Source organism: Ambystoma mexicanum, chromosome 4p (assembly GCF_040938575.1).
Source record: "Ambystoma mexicanum isolate Mex_15411 chromosome 4p, UKY_AmexF1_1, whole genome shotgun sequence".
Taxonomy (NCBI): domain Eukaryota; kingdom Metazoa; phylum Chordata; class Amphibia; order Caudata; family Ambystomatidae; genus Ambystoma; species Ambystoma mexicanum.
In genome coordinates this window covers 255,981,626-256,002,957 of record NC_090927.1, presented here as the reverse complement: position 1 = coordinate 256,002,957, position 21,332 = coordinate 255,981,626, and the positions used below count along the sequence as shown (strand labels likewise).

Here is a 21,332-nt window from a genome sequence, read left to right as displayed (position 1 = left end):
GGACCTTTTGGACCCTGTCCTGGCGCCAGTGGCACCAGGCTCATAAATATGCCCAGTCCCAGCGCTGGAAGCGCCGGGCTCATAATGCTTGGGTGGACTTACCTGCAGCAGACCATGCTGCTTACTTACCTGCCAGTTGAGCCTCTAATCCTCTTCTGTTAGGGACTACTTTTCCTGTTGGGTGGGGCAGGAGCCACTCCCTAGGTTCAGAACACTGGAACTCTTCTGGAAAGCAGGAACTCTTTTCTTGGCGAGGCTGTGGAAGGAGACACCTAAGCACTACAGGAGGCTATTTAAACCACACCCGATGGATGGATCTTGCTTTGCGTTATTCTGCATCCTCTGCAGCAGAACGCTCATCGTGTCTTCTGCATCTGATCCTGGGCCTAAGGGAAAAAGGCTTACCATCCTGAATCCAGTCTTCAACAACACCTAGAAAGACAAGAAAGAACAGGTTAGCATTACGGTCTTCAGTGACAGCGCTTCTCTTACCTGGTCCATCAGCTGTCACCAACGCCTCGCGCTGCATTCCGGCATCTGAAAGACAAAGGCTTACCTACTCTTCGCGTGCTCCGGAGGTCTTCGCCCTGCATTCCGGCATCTGAAAGACAGAAGCTTACCAACTCTTCGCACGCTCCGGAGGCCTTCGGCGCTGCATCCCGCATCTGAAAGACAAAAGAAGGTGCGTTTAAAGACATTGGGTAACTTTATTACTCACGTGCCATTACTCCTTCCCACGCCGAACCCAGTGGGTATTCCGGCACCCTTCAGCAGCTCCGAACTTGTACCTGCAAGATAAAAGGACAGTTAGTGCGCATCGTGAAGCAGGCAACAAGCGCTTACTTACGTGCTTCCAGGCGCTTCTATTCCTCACACGGGTTCCATCCTCAAATCACTTCAGCCCGTCATCCGCCATCGCCGGAACCCTGCAAAACAAGAGACATCATTACAAAAGACTTTTAAAGACATTTGAAATACTCAGAACTTACCATTCGTGCAGTAAACGACGGACAGCAGTCCTCTGAGGTCAAGAGGCCTGCACCCTTATCCAGTGAAGAAACTGGTTACGGCACCCTGCCCCGAGGCAGATGGAGAGCACAGCGTTTACTTACCTAAGGTGAGAGCGTTAACCTTTGGGGTTCTACAGGAGAAGAGAAGGGGAAGAAGAGAGAGCCACCCAATAACCCCAGTTCATTAATCCCATATTTTCTATCTGCAGACATCTTACTCTTCGAGTCAGACATACAGTGCCACAGAGGTCCAGCCCAAAGAGCCAACCGTGTGTTACACATCACCTTTGAAGATACGGTATTCGCCCAGTCAAGACCGGCGCCTCTGCGGGAATCAGGTGAGCGTTACACTTAGCTAGAGCACTAGTCCTCTCCAAAGTCGACTATTGCAACGCTCTATACATGGGCACCAGCCAGAAAAACATTAATCAGACCCTCCAGGATATTGCAGCATGAAATGGCAAATTTTGCGGCACAAAACTTTACCAATTGTGGCATTGTTGCTGCACATTTTTTTTATTGACTGGAGGGTGTAAGATTGGCACATTGCAGGAAAGAGGCAGCGTGCAAGGCTACAAGAGAGCCAAGGTGTCAGTATGTGTAGCTTTTGTATCAATTTAATAGGAAGAGCTCCAGATGTGTCTGGTCTGGCAGTGTTTGTTTTGGCATTTTTGGTTTAATGTGCATGCCTAGTTAATATTATTAACTGTATTGTAAGGATGAAAAATATTCCCATTCTACGCTCTCCAATCCCCCAAACACCTCACACGTCACACGTCTCACCAATTCCCCATCACAGCTTGTATTCCCGAACCTCACTCTCAGCCATACACACTCACCTGCTCTGTCACACTTCCAAGTCACAATTTGCACTCCCCAGTCCCTGCCGCGCTCCAAATCATACTTCCAACTTGCACCTTATGCTCCCCAATTCCTCCCGCAGTTATTCTTTCATGCTACTTCATTTTGCATCCTTTCTCCCATTCTATCACACTCTTCCCTCACCTGTTCTCCCAATCTGCAGCTCAGTGCCTCTTTACTGCCATCTGCTCCTTCTCTGCTTTCTGTCCCACTGCTCCCTCCGAGCACACGCTCCCTCTACTTTCTGTACCGCCACTCCTCTGCTTTCTGTACCGCTGCTCCCTCTGCTTTCTGGCCCACTACTCCCACTAAGCACATGCTCCCTCTACTTTCTGTACCGCCGCTCCCACTGATTTCTGGCCCACTGCTGCACTGCTTCCTCTCTGCTCTCTTGCCCACCGTTTCCCCCCCTCCCTCTGACCCACTGCTCTCCCTCGGCTTTCTTGCCGATCACTCCTCTCTCTCTCTCCCTCTTATGTTATGACCATTTTTTTAAAAATGTAGATTTTGGCCCTGATCCTCAAAAAATGGGGCATCTAAAAATAGAGCAGAGGATGTGGTATTTTTAGATAACACATTTATAGAAATGAGCAGGTCACCTTATTTTCAAAAGGTGACCTGCGCATTTCCACAGGGCTGAGCTGGAGCACAAATGGTGCGCTGGCCAACCGCCTTGAATATGTTAGTGTCGGAAGCGCTCCCCTGACAATGTTCAACAGGATCCCAGCGCATTTCACCATGACAGGCCATAAAGGGGTATCCCACTGTACAATGCGACCCAAAAAACGCATTTCTATCCCATTTGAGGAACAGAAATACAAGTGTGATAGCAGCGGTTCATACCTCTGCTGTCACACAACAAAAAATAAAAATAAATATTGCATGATAGGGTCAGGAGAGACTCTGCCATCCAGCAGCACCCATGTTTGTTTGTTTGTTTATTTGGTATAGCGCAGAACCAAACCCGAAGGGGTAGCTGGGCGCAAACAGTACAAGATTACTTAAGAACTTGGTTACAGGAGGAATACAATTTAAGCAGTTCACAATTAGATCAGGAAAAGTGCAGTTTATACAGTTCACATTAGATCAAAGGTAAATGTACAAAGAACGCAGAAAGGAAAGAAAAATGCAGAACTACGGTTCAGTCTAGTTGATCGGCTGTCATTAAGCTGGTTGCAGACGTCTAGTGTCTATATGGGAGGGGGAGGTCAAGCTAAGTGTCATTGGCACGAATCCAAGTGAGGACTTTTCGCCTGAAACTAGAGTAAGGTTGGTCCATTCTGAGATCCAAAGGGAGTTTGTTCCAAGTTTGCGCAGCTATGGTTGGAAACTAGAGCCGCCGGCTGCACTCTTTTTGTATCTAGGCATCACTAAGGTGAAGGCGTTAGTCAGTCTAGTGGGGCGGTTTGAGGTTCTCTTGTGGATTCTGTTGGCCAGATAAGGGGGGGCAATGTTGTTAAGACATTTGGATGTGAGGGAAAGTATTTTGAGGGTGATCCTATCTTTGATTTTTAGCCAATGGATATTTTTCCTAGAGGTGGAGATGTGGGCTCTGTTAGGAATATTTAAAGCTACTCTGATAGCGTTATTTTGGAGAGTTTGTAGTTTGTCAAGGATATACTTGTTAGAACCTGCATAGAGGGCATTGCAGTAATCCAGCTTGGATATGTTGAGAGCATTGGCTAATGTGATGCAGCTAGTCTCAGTTAGAAATGGTCTGCATGCTCGGATCAATTTGCAAGTATATGCAGTGGAGGATGCTAGAGAGTTCGTTTGTTTTTTGAAGGTGAGCGCTGAGTCAAGATAAACCCCGAGGGTTTGACTGCAGGCATCACTTTGATGACGTCATTGTCAATGTTAAATGAGGCATAGTTAGGGTCAAGTTTTTTGATGGCCAACGCTGAGCCAAGGATCAGTAGCTCAGTCTTGTCGTCGTTCAGGCAGAGGCCATGGGATGCCATCCAAGCCTGAATGAGGAGATATATCTTATTTACTAAGGCCATGTCTTCCAAGAAGTTACCCGAAAGGGGGATTAGAATCTGAGTGTCATCTGCGTAATTAGTGTAGACAACACCCAGTCTGTCCAACTTATCAAACAGGGGCTTAGTAAAGATGTTGTACATCGTCGGAGAAACACATGATCCTTGGGGAACACAGCATGAAACTTGTATGGGATCAGCGGCTGCTGAGGGGGGAGAAGACTCTCATTGTCCGGTTTGCAAGGAAGGATTGTACCCAGGTTACGGCATCACTTGAGAAATGAGCGGCCGAGCTTAGGTGATTGCATAAGACTGCATGATCTACCAAGTCGAAGGCCGCAGATAGGTCAAGGAGGAGTAGCATAGCTGATTTACCATTGTCCTTCAACTCGTCAATTTGGGTCTTGAGGTCAATCAAGGCTGTTTCAGTACCATGAAGGGGATGGAAGCCAGATTGCCGTGATCCTAGTAAATTGTTAGTTTCTAAGTAGTCCTGGATTTGCAGGTATGCTACTCTGTCTACGATTTTAAGTAGGAAAGGGACGGTAGTGATGGGTCTGTAGTTAGTTGGTATAGCAGGGTCAAGTGTTTGTTTTTTTAGCAAGGGAAGCACCCAGGATTGTTTGAGGTTGTTAGGTACTAGATTAGACTTAAAGGATGCATTAATGAGTTTCGAAATGAAGGGTGCTAGGTCTCGAGCTGCATCTTTTATAATTTGGGCCGGACAGTTGTCTCCTTTACAGTTGGAGGGTTTTAGGGATAGTATGATTTTTTCTGTCTCCACTATGGATATTTTTCTGAAGCTAAATGGGTGCGGGGTGTTAGATTGGTTTGGGAGGAGCTGAGGTTGCAGTATGGGTTCTGTTGGCAGGAGCAAAGAAGCTTTTTTGTTAGCAATTTTGGATTGGAGCAAGCTAATTTTACCCGCCAGGGCATTTTGTATATTAGTGCACCAGGGCTTATTTTTAGGAATGTTGTCAGGTGGGGTTATGGGTGTTTCCATTTCACGGAGGATGGAAAATAGCTCCTTAGTGTCTGATTTGGCTTTAGAGATTCTATCATTGAAGGTATTTCTTTTAGTACTTATGATTTCCTTTTTATACTGTTTGGCGAGGGTGGCTAATTTAGTTTTGTTCTCCTCAGTGGGTGAGTGTTGCCAGATTGACTGCAACTTTCTTTTTTGGATTCTAAGGTCTTTCAGGTGTGGCGAGAACCAATTGTTAAGGTGACAGAGTTGTTTGCTTTTGCGCAGCTTGGTAGGGGCAATCGAGTCAAGTGCCTTGATCATTGAACTGTTGTAAGCTTCTACAAGCGACGTGGGGTCTGTGATGTTGTCTAAATTATTAAGAGTAGGGAGCATGTGTGCCTATCCAAAGCAGGTGCATAGGGAAGCCTACAATTTCTGCACATTTAAAAGCGCATCTTGTTTGTAAATTTGGGATGTACTTTTAAATGTGCAGAAATGCCCCCCTAACTTGTGCAAAGGGGTGAAAAAGGCCATCTGAATGGGTGCATATAAAATGCACCCATTCAGATGTCCTTTGTGGATTTGGCTGCTCTTTTTTAGGCACAAGTAATGAGATTATAATAGTTCTTTTTTGTGCTTGTGCATCTCATTTCTTGCGTGAAACAAAGTTTTGAAATCCTGGCACTGGTGTATTTTTTTGCTGTCATTTTTTGCAAAAATTGCCAATTTTCTTGCTTTTTAAAAAAAAAAGTTGTTTTCGCAGCATTTTGCAGGATTGCAAAATCGCTATAACCTGGAGGGTCTGATTAATAAGCTGCAAGTTATCCAAAATAACGCCCTTCGAGCAGCCTTGAACATACCCAAACATGAACACATATCCGACGTTAGACGCTCCTGCCAATGGCTATCTATACCGCAAAGAATTGAACATAAAACCCTCTCACTCACTCACAAATGCCTATCTAACCAAGCACCTAGATACCTATCAGACAATCTCACTCACCATACCCCAGCTCGTCCCACCAGATCAGCTGAAACACACTGCTTAAATATCCCCAGATACAAACTCCAAAAAGCATGAGGCTCTAGCTTCCCTGTGCTTGCCTCTAAACTATGGAACTCACTACCACTCGAGCTTAGATCCGAACCGTCCTTTCATAGATTTAGACGCAGTGCCAAAACATGGTTACTGTCCAAAGAAACGTAAATCGCCCAGCTCTACCCTATTAGCATGCCCTTAGCCTGCAACCCATGTAAACTTGTAAATCAGCGTGTACATTACCTGTAACTGCTGATAAGGCTCTAAAATGTCTGTATTGTCCATCAACAAACCATATTGTATTATATCTGTATAACTAACTGCTCGATAATACGGAAACTCCTTATACTGTACCGTGTACCATACTGTTATGTTATTTTCATCTCAAGCGCCTGGATGCCCCAGGGCCAGGCGGCGCTATACAAATAATAAACTAAACAAACAAGGGGAATTAATAGGGCGCACGGAAGTGTACCAGCCATCGATCTGAGACCTATGAATAGTGGTTTCAAATGTTCTAGTGCTTTCATAAATGGTTCATTGTTTTGAACAGAAGAGTTTAGACACAGATTTGCAAAACAGATAATAAAGCTTTCATTTTCATAAATAATTTGAATATCCATCTCTAACCTGCTCTGTTAGCGACCACCCAGAGGTCTGACAATGAGCTCTCAGTAAGAGAGATTTTGGGTCCTTTGGGTTAAAGTGCTTCTGTATCAAATGAGCCCAAAGTCGCCTGCCGGCTCTCATTTTTGCTATTTCCATGTAGAAGTTCATACCAATTCCCCAGAAGAAAGACAGCCTAGAATGAAAGCATCAATATAAGAGTATTATTTCACACAGAAGTACGTCGTTATGCTTTAAAAATGTCAAGATACATTCCTATGCAATACGTTGCACATCCACTTTTTCAAAATGTGTTTTTACATACGGGGCATACATGCTACATAAGGTGAGGGAAGAAAAGATGTTAAAATTACGTATTTGCGTTGCTAAATTTACATTATGGCTATTTTCATCACTATCTAATAAGCTGTGCAGAGCCCACAAAAGCAAATGACTATAATCATTCCCACAAGGAAATTCACTCAGGATGGCTAACAAAGCCAGTGGCTCAGGTTGCAGGCCTTAAAAATACCAGGCAGACATTTTGCACCAGAACAGAGTCAAGAGGCCTACCGCACAGTAGATTGGCTACATGGGAGTCCAAGTAAATAAAATGCACAGTTCCCGCTAATCTGCACTGAACACACAGCCTGAGAGAGGAAAATCACCCAGGAACAAGAAAAAAAAGGTAACTAAAGAGTAACTCTGAACTAATAGCTAGATAGGATGTCTGGGTAGCACATTACAAAAAATAGGTCACAGTGTTAAGTGTAGTTTTGGAAAATAATCACCTAGACAAAAAGATGTTCATGTCATCAAAGAAGTGAGCAGAAATACGGGGGTGGGAGGGGATCGCTTCATAACAGTATTTCTCTAAAAATAACCAATACTAGTTTGAATCCTGTCATCAACAGAATGCAACAAAGGGAGGTGTCGGATGTCAATCAGGAATACAGCCATGAACCTTTGGCGATTAACGGCAATCCTCGAGAAGTTGTGTTAAACAGGATACATTTTCAATCGCAAATCGGGATGCTGAAAAGGAATTTACTGGGAATTTAAATAGAGGCTTGTTGTTGGCCAGGGAATCATGGTACTGAGAACGCTTTCAGGCACAAATCCAACATCTTATGTTGAACAGCCAGGGTACACCCAAACATGGGTCCAAAAAGGGGCTCCAGTCAAGGATTCAAACAGTTGCCACTGCTATTCGCGTTTATCCTGTGGTGGCCACACTGAGAAATTAGTTGCAAACCTGGGGTTCCAATTAACGGGGAAGCTCAAGTAGTGTCATGATACGTATGTGGTCAGTTTCTGTAAGTGCAGGATCTCATTCATACATTCCCAGAAATGCTCCAAACCGTAGGAGCAAAACAGTTTAATCTCTGGGATTACAATCAATTCAGGAGGTGTAAAGATAGATGTAGTTGCACGGGCTGTAGTTAAATAGAAATCCATACCATCAATTAAGGGCCAAACAGTAATTAATAAAATGGTAGTTGTAACCAGATTTTTGAACTTATTCCGAGCCATTAATCTGCTACTCCAGGAAAATATTTAAAGATATGGACAGTTTTCTAAACTCTTACCTGGGTAGATAAAGTAAAGTAGTCTGCCGTACTAATACTCAAAATGCCACATAACAAATTAGGCCTGAAATTTCACAACTCTGAAAATTATTATTTTGCTTCGCAAATCCAAGTACTATTGCCTGGCATAGAGCATGTCAGATCACAAGGACTGCCCCTTTTAAGGTGGGACCAATCCCAATTTGCATATTGTTTTCCCCTTTTCTAATGGCTTGGCAGGCAAAGAAAGATGTTCTGGAGGGTTGCACAGAACAATGCCAGAGGTTTGGATTCATTCGAAACCTTCCAGCCATCACCTCTTTTGTTTTGTTGTAGTCACCCAAAGTGGGACGGGTATGCCCAGACTTGGGTCCCGTGCCTGCTGGCCCTAGAAACCCAAGCTACTCCTCACCGATGAGCCCCCAAAAGGCTGAAACATGTTTGGGGGTGCTTGTGGTCTTGTGCAGAAGGGCTGTGGCCTAGCAGTTCCGGCTGGACTGCCCCTTTTGGGGTTAGACCAAGCTTGCATATGTTTTTTCCCCTTTTGTAATGGCTTGGCAGGCAAGGAACGATGGCCTGGAGGGTTCCCCAGAGCAATGCCAGAAGTTGAGATTAATTCTAAACCTTCCAGCTATCACCTCTTGATTTGCTGTAGCTCAAAAGGACAACTAGGATGGTGGACAAAATGTGTATGGGCAGACTTAAGAATGGCCTGTTGCAGGAAGCAGCAGCCGAAGGCAACAGATTTCTGAGAACGATCACTACAATGTCTAAAGCATGGGACAGGTTTCAGAACATGTTATTATCCAGAGTACTGAATTTTGTCAAACTTAAATTTAAAGGTTGGTCTAAACCATAATTGGAACACTTTTCTATAATGCAATAATGGCTACCTTTCATAGGTTGCAGGAACATTGGGGACCAAGGACAGGCTGAAACAATGCAAAAGGCATTCAGCATGGGGGGAGCCCAAGCCAGAAGTGATTAGTGAATCTCAAACACCTCAGATGTTATAGTCGATGGTGAGACTCTTCGTACTGGAAGATCACTTGGTGGGCAAGGATTAAAGCAAGACAATTTGGGTGTACAATTATCGAGGCAGAGTGGAATAAGGCATGTGCCAATACCAAGACACATCATATTTTAAATTCAACAATGTTAGCATTCCAAGAAGCAGTTCGCCAACTCCAAAGCAGATTTGCCATTACTGACCGCAGCATCTGCTAATTGTTGCCAGATGAAGAGAAGAGGATGCACGTTTATTTCATTTGGTATACAACTGGCCACTGATTCAGGAGCAATGGAAGGAGTTGGTAGATTTTTTTAGATAAAAAAGTGGATAGTATCACTTGAATAGTTCATAGGTCTCCAGCTTGCGAATTCGCTATTCCCCGAACTGTGGTATCTGAAAATAAAAGTTGTATCATTCAGTTACATAGTAATATATAGTTATGCTAGAAAACGAAATTGCCATGCTTTTTAACAATTCTTCCCACCCAACTTTGTGACCAGGTGACTGGAAAACCACTCGTCTGTGGTAAGGCATGGGTGGGGATACTGGGAGATATATTGGCATATACATAGGACAGATGAGGAAGGAATATTGGGCAAAGAAGATTCAAAAGGGGAACTAACTGGAGATTGGAGAGAAGGACTACCTTTACACAGACAGCAGACCTGTCCATTGACAGAAGAGGTCAGACAAGACCATAAAAGTAAGACTAGTCTGCGCTTGAAAACTTATTTCCAAATGAGCCACCTGAATTGAGAGTTTGCTGTAGAAGGAACGAACGGCCCACTGGGTTCCCTGCTGGTTCTCCCCAAACCGGGAAGTTACATTTAGAAAGGTAAATCAATGCCAAAATTGTCAGAATTAATCCAGGTACAATCTGGGAGGACACAGACGAGGGAATTGCATGGAAATGCAATTTGACAGGAGCACAGGAGTTAGGATATCTACATCCTGTGGTCCTCTATTTACATTGTGAATAAATTGAGATGTTACTTCCTTAAGGCCCATTCAACTTTGCAGTGAAAGACGAAATCCAAATCTGAAGGCATGTTGGCTCCCACTTTAAAGTGAGATTGCCTTTGTAAGGTTAAATGTTATTATTTGCAAATCTAGTTAGTGGTTGAAGACGATGTGGAGTCATTTAGATCATAATGGAATCATGACTCACTGTCGTCTAAGAGACATCATGTAGTTAACGCCACCGGTGGAGACCATAGCATAGACTGGGTGTCTGTTCAACTAAATGCATGCTGAAAGAATGAATTCTATTCAGTAAGAACTGTGCGAAGTACAAATCCTCTGCATGCTGTTGTCTTAATGCATGGGCAGAGTTGGGTGTAATCTGGGAGAGATGGGGGTCTTCAACGAAGTATTTGTTACTAGAGAATAGTACATCTCCAGCCCAGAAATATAAAGAGAGACTGAAAGCATTGTATGAAGGCCTCATTAAAACCGGGCATGCATCTAGATGGAACACATTCACATTCAAGGAAAGTCGCACACACATCGAAACAGATTGCAAGCAGTACCCTTATACTGAGTAAAAGTCACTTTTTTTTTTGTTTGTTTTATTGGTTAAACAAATTAAACCTTTAACATTTTCCCTCATCCATACTAACACATCATATAAATGTTCATTGTTTTTCGGAAGCACTGATGGTATCTTAACCAGTTCTTTTTAGACGAGGCGGGGGATTACTATAGGCCCTCGGAGTTATCTTCACCCTCCGATCCCTCTTCCTCCAGTTCCAAATTTAAGGATTCCACGACTTTTAAGGCATCTAGTGTTCTGCCAACTTTTTCGACTGTCATTAATCTCTCCCAGTACTCCTCCGTTTCTGCCGAAATATTGGTTTTCTAGGTTCCCATTGCTACCTGGCGTTTTAGTGCCAGGGCCGGGCAAGCTAACATCAACATGTCTAATGGATTCCAGGTGTTCTTTATTTTTACAGAACCTGCAGAACGGTTTTGATTTTTACCTTAGCTTTCTTTTCCATTTTAACTCTCGCGAATTCCAGATGTTAAATCTGCATCTTAGCAGAAGGTCTCTGTAGTGGCAAGATGGAAACTTCGCCAGGTATGGGGGGAGGAGCAAATTTAAAGCCTTTTGCTCCCATATGATGTTGTAGCATTGATTTCTTGACTGTCTAATCGCCTGAGTTTCCTCCCAATCTTTTTCCTGGATGGTTCTTTTGGCCTTATCTGGAGTCTCATCAGGACGGACTTACATTTTCTTTTCCAGCATTGGAGTATCGTATCTCCACTTAATGGCCCTGTCTGTGCTAGAATTTCATATGGTCGAGATGGTTTATCCAGGATACATTTTCTGTAGAAAGATAGGGTTTTCCACAACACAGTTGATGCCAACGATTGGAGCTTTAGTTCCGTTCTTATAAGCTCAATCGGCAGCGAGTTTGGAAGGCGCAGAATTTTCCGCCAAAAATAGCCCTCGCACAGACTCCAGACTTTCCATCGAAAGGCTAACAGGGCCTCCGCTCCATAGGTAATTACGGCCACCACCTTTTGTCTATAGAAGGTTATTATGGGCATCAAGGAGAACTTTCCGTACCTTCGATGGATAATCAGGCCTTGATTAGTCAAGATCGCCAACTTTTCTCGGATCAGTGCATAGTGCCCTTCTTCGTTGCAGTTTTTGTTTATCCTTACCCGAAGGTATGATGTTGTATCCACCACCTCCAATTTTTCCTTCTCCAGGGACCAGGCATACTCTTCCCCTGCTGATTTTTTCCCCTCAACAGGACTTCATTATTAGTACCATGGACTTCTTGATATTTATTTTCATGTCATTTTCTAATAGGTACTTATTGAAGGCCTCAATCCGTCGCTGTAGTCCTATGGGCGTTTGATCGGCAAATACAGCATCATCCGCTTAAAACATCCACGGGACAATCCCATTTATCTTTGGGGGGAAGGCGCGAATCTGGGCTTCACTGCTCTTCATATCTGCCATGTATATGACAAATAGAAAGGGGACTAAGGCGCACCCCTGTTGGATTCCACGAGAGGTTCCGATCTTTCTGGTCAAGCCTCCATTTGCTGCTGGTTTGTACCGGAGCAGAGAAAGACGTACACGGGTGCATTGAGAAAGTATACATTTGAGGGGTCACAGTACCGAGTGAATAAATTAATAAAAAGACATTTCGAATTCTAATTTATAGGAACTGATGTATGCAAGCTTTTGTTTAATACACGTGGCTTATACATCATCCACACCTTTATAACTTTACACTTCTATAGAAGAGTTAAGTGAAAAGAAAATTATTCTGGATTTAAGTAGTTTTTCTCCAACACCATACCGGTCTAGATGCTGGATAAAAATAAGTATTTGCAAATGGGATTGATAAAGGTTGGTGAGGCAGCTCCCCTCTGGTACCATACTTGTCTTGATACTGAAGAAAGACACTGCCAAGAGACTGCTCAAATACAAAATTCATATCCTTGTATCTTGTGAAATGCTACACAAAGATTTGTTTAGATGGACTGATGGAAAAGCAATAGAAATATATAGAAGGTCTAGTATTTGTAGAATGTAATGTATACGGCATATAGAGCGAATATTTGAAAGTGGATGCATTTGCAGACTTAGAATAGTGAGATTCATATAGGCAGGTAACATTTGTTTTGTTTAAGATTTTATTTTGGATACCTACAAGATTGTAGTGTTCTCCAAGGTAAAGGTGGAGATCCAGTTAGTTGAAACAGTCTTCTTTTAAATACATTTCAATTTTTGACTACTCCACTGTCTGTTCGTTGCACTGAAGTGTGGAGTAGGAATGTATACATGGAAGCATTAGATTGTCATGTCACATCTGTCTTAACCAATATCTAAATGTTAGGCAAATTCTGTATGCAGTACCCTCTGAACACTACAAAACTGACCACTTGTATAGGAAACCCAACCTTTGGTATAAGCTTGTACTACACAGTTTTGGTAGCGTGTTGAGCAGCCAGGCTCATCTCAAGAGGGGTCAATGTGAGCTGTAGGGGAGTTGCACAGATTCACAGTGACAAGTATTCAAATACACACTTACACTCAAGGTTTCTTGAATAAACAATAATTAATGTATTTATCAGTCAGTTAGAAAAAGCCTTCTTCAGAAGGGAGCAATATAATAGCAACACACAAATACACTTCAATATTGTACACTCTTAGTTTCTAAATCAGTAAAGACCCTTTTGGGATGGCCACAGACACAACCTACACCCTCAGGTGACTTCAATAGCTAGGGTGCTGGGGACATTAATATCTCACTGTTGGCATTAAGAATACTGTTATAAATTGGCAAAAGGAAAAGGTTATTAGAACAAGAGACCACAAATATTCTTAAGCAGGCAAATACTTTTGGATCCCTACAGCAGAGTTGTTCAGTATAACAAGCTAGGCCAAAGTCAATGGGCAAAAGTCTTATATAGGATGAGGCACTTCTGGTAGGTAAGTAGAAAAAGTCTTTGCACAATGTTTTACAAGTCTTTGAAGAAAAGAAGAATCAAATGTAGGGCCACAAGCCGTTAGACTTGTGAGTAGTAGAAGATGCAAGCAACTCTACAGTAAGAGGTAAGTTCTCTCAGACTTTGTACAGTACCTTTGGATTGATGAAAAAGTGCAGCAGATGACTTCCGTTCCTGTGCAGCTCGGCAGAACTCACTGTTCCTGGGCCTCAGTCGTGGGGACAAGAGGGAGGACTTCTGGGGACTCCTGCACTGCAATGGGACGGTCACCTCTCGTAACCGGCAATCTTAAAATCAATGGCTGTTCAGTGTTTTAGCTCCTTGCATCTACAGCAAATAGTAACACTGTGGTTCCTGGCTGTCGAGATGGACTTTCATTGCTTCTGGGGTCCCGCACTCTGTTGAGGGGGCTCAGGCTCGGTCAGTCCTGCTTCCTGGGAGTCCGGAGGATCTTCCTGAAGCTCTAGGCCAGCTTAAAAGCAACGCACACATTCTGGTGTACCTCTCCCTGGATATATGGTTTCCAGCAGCAACTCTGGAAATTCAACCAGCTCCAAGATGGATGTCCAGGTGGCTTACTTTGGAGTTGATCGGTCCCACCAAATCAAGGGGAGAAGTCGTCCTTGCAGGGGCTTCTGTGGCGCTACGAATTTGGAGTTTCAGCACAACAGCAGGGCTTCACCGGGCAAACCAACGGTCCAAGAGTTGCAGCAGGCATCCTCTTCAAGTTCTTCTTCGGTTCCTTTGTCCAGTGGTCGACTCTGCCTTCCAAGCCAAAAGCCTCGCCTTTTATTCAGTTCTCTCCCATTCATTCCAGCCTAGCTGTCAATCACCCAGCAGGGCTGCTGTCCTTGCTGGACAGTCAGCCGGCTAATCACTACAGAGTGCATTTGGGTCTCCTAGGAGACCAAGCACAGGGAGTTTCGGGCACCTCCCTCACTTCCTGCCCACCCCCAGAACCTGGAGCCAGAGGCAGGCTTCACTCGTGAATCCCACCAAAGGCAAAGCGAACAATGGGACCAAACCTGGTTTGGTGCGCAGAGTAAATCTCAAGAAGGACCGTTCCACAAAGAAATGGCGAAAAAAGAAGACCGGGCCATTTTGACAAAGATGGCACCCTTGGGTCATTTACTGCAGCTGCGAACGCAGCCCGCTGTAAATGCACACCACTGTAGTTAAAACGAAACCACTGCCACCAGCCATTCAGTGAGGAAAGAGTAACATAAAATTGTTACATGAGAAGCTAGACAAAGGGGATACTAGGTAACCCTCTCCAGCAATCTATTGTAAGATAGTGTGTGCTGGGTCTAGAAAGTTACAAATGTAAGTAAAGTCAATTTCACTTTACTGCTCTGGAAAACAGTAGTTTATCCAAGAGAAGGTATTTAAACCGGGGGAAATCTGAAAGACTTCCCTGTGCCACTGCACTGGAGGTGCTGTGTGACACAATGTAAAAGATTATGACTATGGAGTTTGTCAGGCTCCATAACCAAAAGAAACAAAAAGCTCAGAAATCACATTAAAATACATGAGTGAGTGGGGAAAAGGGCATCACTCTCTCCAGGTAAAAAAAAATCAAGTCCTCAAAATCCAGCAAAGATGCTGGGGGTCTCCATGGTGGAGGGAATTATAGCACATTTCTGAGAATGTTCCCCAACACTAAACCTATAAAAATACTACCAAATAGGTTTGTGTAAAGGATCACACAATGGTCCCGAAACAGGACCATAAAAGCTAAAAACCTGACCCACTGCAAAATAAAATGTCAAAAGAGCAAATTCAATTGTGGTGCTGTGGAATGCGTGTCCTGCTTCAGACCTGGTTAACACCAGTGCGCCAGCAGACGTCAACTATGCCGGGAGGAGCAGAGAAGGGAGGTGTGAGCTGCAACAAAGAGGAACAGGGAAAGCGGAATGGGGATAGGAGCAGGGATTGCACACCCAGTTCCTGCAATGCGGCAGAGGCCAAATTGAACTCATCATAAATTCTGCAGAATGCAAAATTCGAGATATCAGTTGGCCAAACAGCGGCCCCAACCTTATTTCATGCTCTGGCATACTAAACAATTATGTCATTTCTCTTATAACCTCTGTGATCCGATGGGGTACTCACGGCTCTTCGGGTTACGACAGATGTTAAGAGGTAAGAGGCGTCCCCCCAGAGGTCCAGAGGCCAGATAATCTGTGCTCTGTGCTCCCAGGGGGCCGCCCCCTGGGAAACCCTCTTGGGGAAGAAAACCCAGATCCTGCAGGTCTTGTGTAGGATGGAACTCCCAGTTCTTCGTGGCAGGGAGAATGAAGGAGATTGTCCCGACTGAAGCCAACAGGGGGAAGAGGTACTGAAATAACAGCCGAAAGCAAACAGTGAGTACCAAGGAATAAGGAGAAAGGAGGCGAAGGAGAATAAAGGAGAGAAAGAGCAGAGGACCGCTGGAACCAGGAAAAGAGGAGGGGTAAGTAAAGGCAAGAACGAGTGAAAGGAAGACGTAGCAGAGCCGCGAGCGGCTGCTAGTAACAGAAGCTGCCGGCCTAGGGAGACCGAAGCCGGAAGAAAAGAAAAGGCCGAGGGCGGCAAAGACGGGAAGCAGAAGAAGAAACCGCAAGCGGCAGAAAATAAATAAGCCGCGGATGCGGAAAAGGAAGGAGGGAGCGAGGGAGTGCTCCGGAGGAGAAAAAACTGGCGAAGGCAAGTTTTACGAGCGAGCAGCTACAAGGGTAAAGCTGAAGAGCAGAGTAGCAACGCAGTTTACCTGTAAGTTCTCGGTGTACAAGTACGAACAAATGGTGGAAAGAGAGGAAGGACTAAGGTGGAAGAAAAGACTAGACCTGCATTGTTAGTTGATAGAAACATTATCAAGGAGCCGCCATCTTGGATTCCACTGAGTGTATCGTGGTTGATGTAGCTTCCATTGTCTCCATAGGTTTCTACGCGTTCTTGTGACAGTATGCCCTCCCCGTGGGGGGGAAGGTCCGGGCTTCCAGGGATGGCATCGATGGAATCTCCTCACCAATGCAGGTGCATGCACTGCAGATGCTGGTTCCCAAGTTCTGTCGGATGGGCTGTACCCCTTCCAATCAACCAAGAATTGTAGGGTTCCTCGGTGATACCTGGAGTCAGCTATGGCGGCTACCTTATATTCAGCACCTTCTGGTGTGTCAATAGGGGGAGGTGATATCTCTCCTTGTCTGCAGAACCTGTCAGATACATGAGTTTTTAGCTGGGAGACATGGAACACATTGTGTATCCGTGACCAAGAAGGCGGCAGTTGTACCTGATATGATACCTTTCCGATCTCCTTGAGCACCTGAAAAGGACCAAAGAATTTAGGAGACAGTTTGGAAGGTATCAATCTTTTGGGGAGATAGCGGGACGATAGCCAAACTAAATCCCCCGGTTTATACGTGGGTTCTTGAGATCTTCTTTTATCAGCTTGGAATTTGGTTCTTTGTTGAGTGTCTTTCAGGATGGCACGGGCAACGTTATGTCCTGATTGAACGTGTGCCACCCACTCCTCTACTGAAGGGGAGTTAGTTATTCGAGTGGCTGTGATGGGTAATATTTCAGGATGAAAACCATAGTTACAATAGAAAGGTGACATCTTGATGGCGGAATGTTGCGCATTGTTGTAAGCTATTTCGGCATATGGTAACAACTCAGTCCAGTTATCCTGTGTAGGGGAAACAAAACATCTGAGGTATTGTTCCAATGTTTGATTTAATCTTTCGGTTTGGCCATTGGCCTGTGGATGGTAACCTGAGGTAAGATTCCGGTGTATGCCTAAGGCTTGGCATAGATTCTTCCAAAAGGTTGAAATGTATTGTGGCCCTCTGTCAGAGACAATGTTCTTAGGTAAACCATGTAAGCGGAAAATTGTATGTAGGAAGCAGGATGCCATTTGAGATGCCGTAGGAAGCTTCACCATGGGTATGAAATGTGCCATCTTAGTTGATGAATCAATGGTCACCATAATCGTGGTGTTGCGGTTGGAAGGAGGCAACTCCACTATAAAGTCGGTCGAAATCCTTTCCCAAGGTTGACTAGGAAGTGGAGGTTGAACTAACTTTCCAATCGGAAGTCTTCTTGGTACCTTTTCCTGAAGACAAACAGGACATGCAGTGACGTAGTCTCTGACGTCCGAAGCAACAGATGGCCACCAGAAGTGGCGGTTGACCAATTCGAGGGTGTTGGCAATTCCCCTATGTCCTGCAGTCTTATGGTCATGACACATGTACAATACTTGTTTCCTGAGGTATTCGGTAGGCACATATAGCTCTGTATTGTGGTATAACAACCCTTGTTCTTCCTGGAGTTGGTATTTTTTGGTGTCTATTTCATTGACTCCCGAGAGCTGTTTGCGAATGTCCTGAAGAAAAGTGGATATCAAAAAGATGAATGTAGCTTGAGGCAATATCTTCTGCTGAATGCAAGTTTCTTCTGTTTGTAGACTTCGGGATAAGGCGTCCGCCAATCGATTGTTAGTGCCAGGTATGTGAGTGATTATGAAGTCAAAGGAGGAAAAGAAATAGGCCCATCGGGCTTGGCGACTGTTTTGACATTCATAATTTTGGAGTACTTTCAGGTTGCTATGGTCAGTTCGGATGGTGATGGGATGTCTTGTTCCTATCAGCAAAAGTCTCCATTCTTGGCATGCTTTCTTTATGGCGAGTAATTCCTTTTCAAGGACAGTGTAGTTTTGTTCCGAAGAAAGTAAAGTCTTGGACATGTAGGCTATGGGATGTTCGATGCCAGACAGGGATGCTTGTTTTAATACACCTCCAATTGCTGAATGTGAGGCATCAGTTTCGAGAATTAAAGGTCTTGTTTGATCTGGTAATCTAAGGATAGGTGCAGTGGAAAAGGCAGTCTTGAGCTTGTCAAAGGCTTGTTGTGTTTCGGTAGTCCATGCATACCTTTTTGAAGAAGAGAGGTCAAAGGTTTGATGGTCTTTGAGAAGTTAGGGATATATCTTCGGTAAAAGTTTGAGAATCCCAAAAACCTTTGGACCTCTTTTACCCCTTGAGGAGCCTTCCATTGCTGTATGGCTGCTACTTTTCGTGGATCCATGGAAGCCCCTTCGGCAGAAAGGATAAAGCCCAAATAGGGGATATTCGTTTGGTGAAATGAGCATTTCTCCAGATTGGCAAATAAGTGGTTGTCTTGGAGACGGTGGAGGACTTCGGAAACATGACCCATGTGTTCTTGTAGATTTTTTGAGAATATCAATATGTCGTCTAAATAGACGATTAATGAATGGAGGAGTAGATCGGAGATCAAATGATCAATGAACCTCTGAAAGACAGAAGGAGCGTTAGCCAATCCAAATGGCATCACCCGATACTCGTAGTGGCCGAATGGCGTGTGGAAAGCGGTTTTCCACTCGTCTCCGCTCTTTATCCGAATCAAATGGTATGCACCACGTAAGTCTAGTTTAGAAAAGATTGAGGCTCCTCTGACTGCTTCTAGAATGTCTTGAATAAGAGGCAGGGGGTATCCGTCTCTATAGGTAACTTTATTTAATCCCCTGTAGTCAATAGAGGGTCGGAGTTCTTTACAATCCTTCTTTGGTATAAATAATAATGAAGCTCCAGCTGGGCTCTTGGATTCGGTAATCAAGCCGTTACGTACATTGGTTTGTAAATATTGTCGTAACGCTTCCTTCTCTGAGTTAGAAAGAGTATACATTCTTCCAAAAGGGATCTGTGCATCTGGCAATAGATCAATGGCGCAGTCGTCTCGTCTGTGGGGAGGCAACTCCTTGACTTCTTCGTTGGAAAAAACTCAATGGTATTCATGATAGATCTCCGGTAGCAGGTTTAGATTCAACACTACAGAAGAGGAATTCTGCAGTGGTAATTGAGTTTGGGAGATGTGTACACCATTGTCAGAGTTAGGTAAGCACGTAGCAGTGCAGTATTCAGATCCTAAAAACATAGTCCCGGCCTTCCAGTTTATGTAGGGGTTATGTTTAGACAACCAAGGCATTCCTAGGATAATAGGATAGTGAGCAGCTTTGATAAGGTCAAAGATCACCTCTTCTTTATGTGTGTTTATTTTCATGGTAAGGACCGATGTATTTTCTTTGATGAACCCTGAGGGTAATGGTTCTCCATCAACTCCTTCGACAGGTATAGCGGTGGTCTTAGATAGATGAGGGATCTTATGTCTGTAGGCCCAATCAATGTCCATAAAAAGACCTGCTGCTCCACAATCCACCAGAGCCAGTACCCTTTCGATCACAGAGTCTTGAAATTGAATGGTTAAATGGTACCACTACCCTTTGAGGGGCGTTTGTGACGCAGTTGAGGGAACTTTTCAAAATGGACCCATTCACAGTTCCCTTTATGAACGGGTGGCGGTGTTTCCCAATCGCCTTGGAGGTATCAGGTTACAGTCCTTAAGCACATGTTTGTTGGATCCGCAGTACATGCACAATCCCAGAGTACGTCTCCTGTTCCTTTCCTCAATGGTGAGAGGGCCTCGGGTGGTGCCTACTTGCATAGGTTCATCTTCGGCTACACAGGATGTCTTAATTGTTTCACTTCTAAAAGAAGTTGGTATCCACTTTGCCTTTCCTTTCCTCTTTTCCCAATTTCGTTCTTGGATGCGATAATCCATTTGTAGGACAAGGGTGATCATCTCTGCAAGATTATGTGGGCGGGGAACACGAGATAATTCGTCCTTCAATTCCTCATTGACATTCCTTCTGAATATGGTCAAAAGGGCATCATCGGACCATGCTTTCTCATTAGCCAAGTGTTTAAATTGTGTTATAAAAGACATTAATTCCATGGTTCCTTGCTTTAAATCAAGAAGGTTCTCCTGGGCTGTAACCACTAACTCCCTGCGACCAAACATGGCCTGTAGTCTATTAAGGAACCCAGCCAAAGAGTCTAAGAGTTGGTTATTAGTGGTCACTAATGGAGTAGCCCAGGCCAGAGCACTGCCCGAGAGGTTAGATATGATGAAACTAACCTTGGACCGTTCAGTAGGGGAAAACACTGGTTTGAGCGTAAACTGTACAATACAAGAATCTATGAATTCTTTAAGCTTCCTAGGGTTACCTTCGTACTTCCCCATAGGTAAAGGTCCGGGCGGTAATTCAGTCCTGGAGTGCACCATTTGGCGAAGCAGGGTGTTTTCGTTTCGTAATCCCTGTACTTCAGTATTCAAAGCCTGCACGGCATCCATCAGCTGCTGGACTTGTTGATCCATGCTTCCTTCTTTTATCCCCTTTCTTTCCTTTTTTTCTTTTTTTTATTTTATGGCTTTGCTATCTCTTATAACCTCTGTGATCCGATGGGGTACTCACGGCTCTTCGGGTTACGACAGATGTGAAGAGGTAAGAGGCGCCCCCCCAGAGGTCCAGAGGCCAGATAATCTGTGCTCTGTGCTCCCAGGGGGCCGCCCCCTGGGAAACCCTCTTGGGGAAGAAAACCCAGATCCTGCAGGTCTTGTGTAGGATGGAACTCCCAGTTCTTTGTGGCAGGTAGAATGAAGGAGATTTTCCTGACTGAAGCCAACAGGGGGAAGAGGTACTGAAATAACAGTCGAAAGCAAACAGTGAGTACCAAGGAATAAGGAGAAAGGAGGCGAAGGAGCATAAAGGAGAGAAAGAGCAGAGGACCGCTGGAACCAGGAAAAGAGGAGGGGTAAGTAAAGGCAAGAACGAGTGAAAGGAAGGCGTAGCAGAGCCGCAAGCGGCTGCTAGTAACAGAAGCTGCCGGCCTAGGGAGAGCGAAGCCGGAAGAAAAGAAAAGGCCGAGGGCGGCAAAGACGGGAAGCAGAACAAGAAACCGCAAGCGGCAGAAAATAAATAAGCC

The 21,332-nt window shown here is 44.4% G+C and overlaps 1 protein-coding gene across 5 annotated transcripts in view; it reads right to left on the bottom strand.

Annotated features, from left to right (window-relative positions):
- Positions 1-21,332, bottom strand: part of MMUT (methylmalonyl-CoA mutase) — a 641,762-nt gene that overhangs the window by 472,236 nt on the left and 148,194 nt on the right. For all 5 annotated transcript variants that reach the window (XM_069605779.1, XM_069605780.1, XM_069605782.1 and 2 more), the window contains one exon: positions 6,487-6,658. In XM_069605779.1, the coding sequence (XP_069461880.1) occupies positions 6,487-6,658 (172 nt within the window). The remainder of the gene's footprint in view (positions 1-6,486; positions 6,659-21,332) is intronic.